Source organism: Galeopterus variegatus, unplaced genomic scaffold (genome assembly GCF_000696425.1).
Source record: "Galeopterus variegatus unplaced genomic scaffold, G_variegatus-3.0.2 Scaffold1922, whole genome shotgun sequence".
In the NCBI taxonomy this organism is placed as follows: Eukaryota; Metazoa; Chordata; class Mammalia; order Dermoptera; family Cynocephalidae; genus Galeopterus; species Galeopterus variegatus.
In genome coordinates this window covers 234,758-242,278 of record NW_007728033.1, presented here as the reverse complement: position 1 = coordinate 242,278, position 7,521 = coordinate 234,758, and the positions used below count along the sequence as shown (strand labels likewise).

The 7,521-nt window shown below is 41.4% G+C and overlaps 1 protein-coding gene across 1 annotated transcript in view; it reads left to right on the top strand.

Moving 5' to 3' along the window:
• The window catches only part of SORCS3 (sortilin-related VPS10 domain containing receptor 3), a 160,476-nt gene that overhangs the window by 45,436 nt on the left and 107,519 nt on the right, over nucleotides 1-7,521 (top strand). Inside the window, exon 5 of the mRNA XM_008579610.1 lies at nucleotides 5,774-5,920. Within this exon, the coding sequence (XP_008577832.1) occupies nucleotides 5,774-5,920 (147 nt within the window). The remainder of the gene's footprint in view (nucleotides 1-5,773; nucleotides 5,921-7,521) is intronic.

The following is a 7,521-nucleotide window of genomic DNA, read 5'->3' as shown; positions in this document are numbered from 1 at the left end:
ACACTTACATGAAGTGTATTTTGTTTGATGATGTAAGGACGAGTGTATAAGACTCAATATGTACTGGAAGGACACGTGACCCTGTTAGGGTAGTGTCCACACTCTAACTTGTAAGGGTGCAATTGCTCCATGTTGTTGGATCACAAAACTGGAAGATTGATTACAACTTGAGAATTTGGGGAGACATACATAGTTAATTTGGCTTAAATGAATTGCTGGAGATAGAGAGAAGGGAAAAAAGCCATATGTGTAGAGGTCCATTTTCATGCAATGCTGAGTGGCCTTGTAGAGTAGTGGGGATGGAGATTATCAAGATACTGGTAAAGAGTTTGACTGAAGAGTTGGGCATTTATTCTGTGGGCTAGTATTTCTCTATTTTCTCCCCACATGTACATACCCAGCAAATAATATTTGCATGTGTGATGTAGTCCCCTGTGCTGGGTTAATTTGTAACTTTATATTATAATGTAATAGGACATTACCTGTTTTCCCTGTCTGATAGGTCAGAGATGCCTTTAGGTAATTGTCAGAAGTCAGGTGGCTTGGGCTGAGTGTGGCACCTAAAGTTGCTGGTGTGTCACTCCATCTTCCACACGGACCTTTTAAATCTCTTCTTGACAGTGGAGAGGAGACAAAGAAAGTGGGAACTTATTTGGGAATTCACCTTGCAAGCCTTGGAGACTGATGGAGATCAACCCCCAAATCTAATAAGGCTGAGTCAATTTCCATTTCTAATCTGTTGGCGTAGTTTCCTGCTCTAGAGAGATTCTCTTGCTTATTTTCCTCTAATCCCTGCCTCAAAGTACAATATTGTCACTGCTGTAATTACGTAATTAAGGAGAGAAAATAACACTTGTAGGCCAAATAATAATCGATCTCCTCTTTAAGCTTTCAGAATCCCAACTCCTGCAAACAAGGCTGGTGTTGACGGTGAATGCAGTCCTTTGTGTGTGCTTACCGTTATTCTCCAGACACTTTTCATATAGAGCTCTGTTGTGGTTTCTTTGCATTCCTAATTGTAAACTACATTTCTTTTTAGTTACTCTCCACTGATAAGTCAAGAAACAAATATTCTTTCCTGCACTTCACCGTTATACTATGGAAACATGCTCTGAGCTGCCGGTCTGATGCATTTTCTCCAATGCTTTCTTGGATATGAAGTATCCAATTTATAACTCCTTATAATAATAATAATAATAATAACAGCACACCAGGCAATGCCTTAGACGAGCACTGTCAAATATATAATGTGAGCTACATCTACACTTTGAAATTTTTACTACCTGCATTTTAAAACGTAAAAAAATAAACAGGTGAAATTAATTATGATGATATATTTTATTCAAGGTATGTAAAATATTATTTTAGTATATGCTCGATATGGGAAATTACTAATGAGGTATTTTATATTTTTTTCACACTAAGTCTGCAAAATCCTGTATTTTACGCTTCCCAGGCATATCAATTCATATACTCAATTTTCCCAGAAATACTGGATGAGTATTTACATGTTGTAAAATTTACAGTAGGAAAAGGAGATTCACATATGTCAGTTATTCCAAACATACTTAAAAGTTTGCCAATAACCAAATCGAGTATCAGTTTTTAAATTTAAGTTTATATTGGTTAAAAATAACTAAAAGTAAAAATCAGTTTTTTAGTCTCACTAGCTACATTTCAAGTAGCCATATATGCCTAGTGTTTACCGTATTGGATTGTACAGTCCTAAACAATTTACTTTTTAAAAATTTATCATTCACAAATCTCTTTGTGGCAAATATCATTCCCATTGTGCCTATGAGATAATAGAGATGCAGAGAATTTAGTGGCTTGGCTCACATTACGTAGCTAATGATGCTGCATTTGAAGGAATCCATGTCTGTCTGACTAAAAACATGGGCTCTTCCACTATGTATTTTTTTCACGTTTATTTTTTTGTTGTCAAGGTATAATTGCTGTATAGTAAAACTGGCCCTTTTTTGGTGTGCAGTTCTATGAGTTTTGATAGGTACGTACAGTTGTGTAACTGACACCACAATCGAGACATAGAATGTTCCATTACCCAAAACATTCCCTCTTATGGCCCTTTTATAGTCAACTCTCCTTGCATCCATAGTCACTGACAAACACCAATTTGACTTCTCTTTGTCACCAATTTTGCCTTTTCTAGAGTGCCAGTGAGTGGAATTAGACAGTAGGCAGCCTTCTGAGTCTGGCGTTTTTCCACTTTGAAGGATGCATTTGAGATTCTCCCATGTTGCTGAGTGTGTCAGTAGATGCTCCTGTTTATTGCTGCGTAGTATTCTACCATGTGCCTTTGTTATTCCTTCACCAATTGAAGAACATTTAGATTGTTTCCAGTCTTGTGTGATTATGAATAAAACTTCTATAAACATTTGCATGAACAGGTATTTTTATTTTCATGGGTAAATGCCTAGGAGTAGGATTGCTAGATTAAATGTAAGTATGTGAGTATGTTTACAAGAAACCATCAAACTGTCTGTAAAGTGGCAGTGCCATCTTGCATTCCCCCCCCCCCACAGCAAAGGATGAGAGTTACAGTTGCCTCATATCTTCACCAACACTGGGTACCATCAGTTTTGTTTGATTGTGTGTGCATGTGTGTGTGTGGGTATGTGTTTGGTCATTCTGATAGAGACCTAGTGGTACCTCATTGTGGGTTTAATTTGTATTTCTCTGGTGACTGATTATGTAAACCCCACCATACCTGGAGAGATAAAATGAAGCTCACAGCCGGCCTCAGTGTTCTGGTATCTTTGTCCATCTTACTGATGCTTCCTGCCTTTCATGTCTCAGTGCCTGCCCTCTACCCTCTGCTTTATCATGACCTTCACTGAACATTCTTGGGCCAGATGGACAGCTGCTTATAGACTCCACAGGGACATTTTCCCTGAACTGACCTTCTTCGGCCCCTCACCACAGGTCCAGTTTAGAGACAGCCCAAGGCAGATCACAGTAATTGCTTTTCTCAGCAGAGCCCTGGCTTCTTTGTCCTGAAGTCCCAGGGAGGTGACTGGCAGATGACTATGCCACCTGGACTCAGTGCTCTGCCAATGGCCTGCTGCCGGTGTCCCTCTGTACCCCAAATTGATTCCCAGAGGGAAAGTGGCCCTAAGGCTTGACACCTTGTACTCCGCTCTTCTGTGGGCACCATCTCAAGATGGTATCCTTCTTCCTGGACTGCTAGGACCATCAGCAGCAGACATACTTCTGATTTCAAGCAGTGAGAGGAAGCATATTGAAAGTTTATTACGTGCTAAGTGCCCCTTAGATGAAGAAGAGCTCAAATGTGTCTCATTCTCCAATTCCATTAAATTGCATGCAGTGAGGGTAAGTAGCATTTCTTGGTACTATTGTGTCAGAAATATATGTGTACATACATGTGTACACATACATCCATTATGGGTATGAGTCTTCTAGGTTGCAACACAAATGTATTTCTTACTTGGGTGCAGTCAAAAAGTTTGAAAGGTGATGGTGTAGGGTACACAAAAGCAAAAGCCCTCCAAATTTATAGTCCATTTTTATAATACATGGAACCAAGAAGCAATTTAGTAATAACATAAGCACTTTGAACTATCCAAATAGGAAGAGGAAGTGCTCTGGTTCTTTCAGATAGGAGGGAGATTTCTGTGTTATTATGTACAACTGCAGGAGAAACAACTTCAGAGCTGCCCGTGGGTTCCCTGGAAATTTCTCCTTCCTACATCTACTCAGTCCCTGTTCCCCTGATTTTGCTCTTAGAATATGTGGGACACACAGAAAATGCCCATCCGAGTGGTGGCGCGCGAGTGGTGGCGCTGTCAGTGGGAAAATATGGTAATGACTGCTCCATGTGCTGAACATGTTCATGGGAAGAGCACATGGGGTGGCTGTATGGACGGTAATTCATGCTGTAATGCATCGAGCTAGGAGGCAGGGCAGGGGGTGGCAGGAGTCTCACAAGAGCAATGGGTCTTGGGCCCAGGAGGCTGAGTCTAACCTCTGTATTTTCTTCCAGGAAGTAGATATGTTAGAGAGGGGCAACTTGTTTAGGAGAGAGAGTTTTCTGGAATCATCTGGTTACCCAGCAGAAAAGGCACCAGCTCTGTGGCCAAAGAGAATGTTGAAAGGCCTCCACCATGAAGAAGGTTTTAGAAAAACCCGGATTAGGTTCTCTGTGAAGAATGATTGTCAATAAGATTTAAGAGGAACAGTTTTGCAGTGGTTTTAAAGATCTAGGTGATCTGGGGGTCTTATAGGCCCTAGATAAGCATATGAGATAGCAACCTCCCTGAAATGGCACTGACTGTGAGCTGTTAAGGCAGGAAGGGTACCACTGGGGAAGGGCATCATGCTGACACTGCTGTCCCCCTCCCCACCCCCAGCCTCTCTCCTTACCTACCTTCTATTCAAGGTAGGAATCTAATCAATTCCATTGTCCTCATTTGTCAAATACCCCTGGTGGTGTCCTTCCCAGATAATTCTATTCTCCTCCTGACATTCTCAGTCCACGTTGTTTTTGCTTTTATTTGGGTTGGCATTCTCTTTCAAGGCCGGTCAGGTTACTGAAAAACAACAGCAACAACAACAAAAACAAAAATTCTTTATTTCAACTAAATTATGTCATTTAGGTGGGAAAAAAAAGCAAAGAAGCTCTCTTCTGTTAAACTCTTTCTCTTTTCTCTCACGGATATTCTCTCAGAACTGCAATAAACCTGTCATCTCTCGGTTAACCATGATCTTAGAAGAATGGGAGATAAATACAATGAAAGCTTTGACATATCTGAGTATTATCCAGAAGAACCTGGCATTTAACCTTCTGTGTATATATATTTAAACGATTTGAATTACTTTTGGCTTTGGAACATGCTGGAACTTCTAAAGAGAGTTAAGGGAATTTTTCTTTGACTCAGGACTCTGTCATTCTAAATATCCGTTCTCCTTTCCCAGCATATAGAATAGATAGAATGAAAATTTGAGTCAAATTTGGACTGACCCTAGAATCTTTTTGAGTGATAAATCTCCTTGAATCTTCTAGCCACTTTTCATGGTGATGCTCTCTTCCCTTCAAAGTATCAAGAGCATGCAAATCTCCATATGTCAGGAACTCTGGTGAGAGGCTCTGCGTTACCTCATGAATCCTTTGCCAGTCAACTGGGGAAGAAAAGAGGAGCAGGGCTTATTCTACCAATTGCGAAGGACCATTGGTTGAGACCCAGAGTTGATACGTGAGTTATCCAAGGTCACACAGTGAGCTAGTGGTGTAGAAAGAGATGGATGCCAGGTCTCCATACTGGGTCATCTGCCCCAAAATATCTACCTTACTATAATTTGGATGCCTGGACTTCTGTCATTAAGGATTATTTCTTGATGCCTCAAAAACCCATCTACAAGCCCCTCCTGAGCTAACACATATGTTCTCTGGAAGGGGTAACTCTTTCGATTGTTATCAACCACTCCCACCTCAGAGGGAATGTTAATAGTTAATGAAAGATGAGGTCCTATGAAACAGAGCACAGAGACATGTAAAGGGGGAAAAAGCAGATGGGGAAGAGGTGGGACATCTCGCAGGGGAGGTGTGGGGTACAGAGACAAACTTCTGAAACTTCTTTCAGAGACCACATGGCATATGGCATTTCTCACCATGTTCCTCCTCTCCTTTTTTGTACTCCCAACAACCCATGGAAAATGCTGGGACTTCTCCCAGGGCTTCTGCAAGACTATGCATTTTGGCCCAGCATGGTTCTCCATCTCTCACCTTTTTTCCTAGGTAGCAGGTATCAAAGGGATATTCCTGGCAAACAAGAAGGTGGATGACCAGGTGAAGACATACATCACTTACAACAAAGGCAGGGATTGGCGCCTACTGCAAGCTCCAGATGTGGACCTGAGAGGAAGCCCAGTGCATTGCCTGCTGGTCAGTCCCTCATTCTCATGTGAAGATTACAAGGCAGGCTGGTCACCTGGGGATGCTGCATCATAGGTTTCTTCCATCAAGGGGTCTTAGGAATTTGGCTGGTGCTCAGCAGTAATTCCCTGTAACTCCCAGGGAATTGGTCTGTGGGCTCAGACTGCCACACCAATTGGGTAGAGGCTCAGTTGAGTTACATAGGCTTTTACTGAGGGTATACTATGTGCTCCAGCTCATAGTAAGGTAAGAAAACATATAAGAGAAAGAGCCTGTGCTCAAGGGTCCCAGGCAGTGCTCAACAGCAGTAACACATCTATTAACTGATGCTGACATGAAGCAGCATGTTTCGATAAGTGTTTGATAGATGTCGAGGGAAGCAAAGGTTGCCTTGAAAGCCCGGGAAAGGTCAGGCTGGTATGTCCTCATGGGACAGTTAATTAATTTATAAGCATTCCCAGGGTTCCTGCTGGACAGAACATTCGAGGAGGCACTATGCAAGACATAATGTGTAAGATGATACCTCTGTCCCCAGGTCCTGCAACTCTACATGGGGAGGGAAGATAGTTACTTACTAAGAATTTTATTAAAATTCACAACCCTCACTGCCCTCTTAATGAGGATCTATACTATAAACTATTCTAAGGTCTGAGAAATGGTTGTTTCTCCTGAACAGAAAGTTGCCTTATTCAACGTATTCAAAAGAATTATCAACCACTTATGTTCTAGACACTATATTAAAAACTGAGGATACAGTGGTAAATAGGACAGACAGAGCTCATCCTCATTTGTAGTTTTCAGTCTAATTCCATGCTGGTTTTTTTTTTTTGCTTTGGGTACCAGGAAGGTCAGGGACAAATGGCTGTGTTTACCTATAAAAACTGGTCACAGCATGAGTTTTTTTCCTCAAATATTACCCATGGCTTCATCTCATTTTTTATGCCTATTTTTCTCTTTTCCTCAGTTTCATTGTCTTATTTTTATTTATTGTATAGGACATAGCTTTACAAATACCCAAATCCTTTTAAGAACACCGAATAGGGATAGATAGAGAACACAGACTTATATGAGTTTTAGGTAAAGGTTTCAAATATTTTAAGTAAAATTATAAACAAGAACAAAATGCATAGAACAGAGAGAAACAGACAATGTAGTTGTAGAGGCCTGGGTTTTTTTCCGTAGCTTCCCCTTTACATTCTTCCCAGTGGACCCTTAGAGCTCTGAAAAGCAGAGTTGATGGTCAGGAGCAGATATGGGAGAAGGTTGGTGTCATCCTGGAGGAAGGAATGGTCAGGGAGGATCCATAAAGCCAATTGTGAGCTGGACCTTGATGGAGGGGATGAGATCAGGAAGAGGGGGGAAGGCATATGATTATGGATGGGAGCAGGGTCCAGGAGCAGGGGCCGGAGGCAGCCTATGAATGGTGCTCAGGGCAACTTCTAATACAAACATATCTGCTATGTCAGGTGGAGATGCTCCTGCCCAAAACTACATGTGTGGCTTATCATCCAATACCTTGCCATTAATGGAAGCTGAACATCTGGAAGCTCCATTTCTAGTGGGTCAGGGGTGTGTGTGTAGGGAGTTTTCTGGAATGAAACCATTTTATT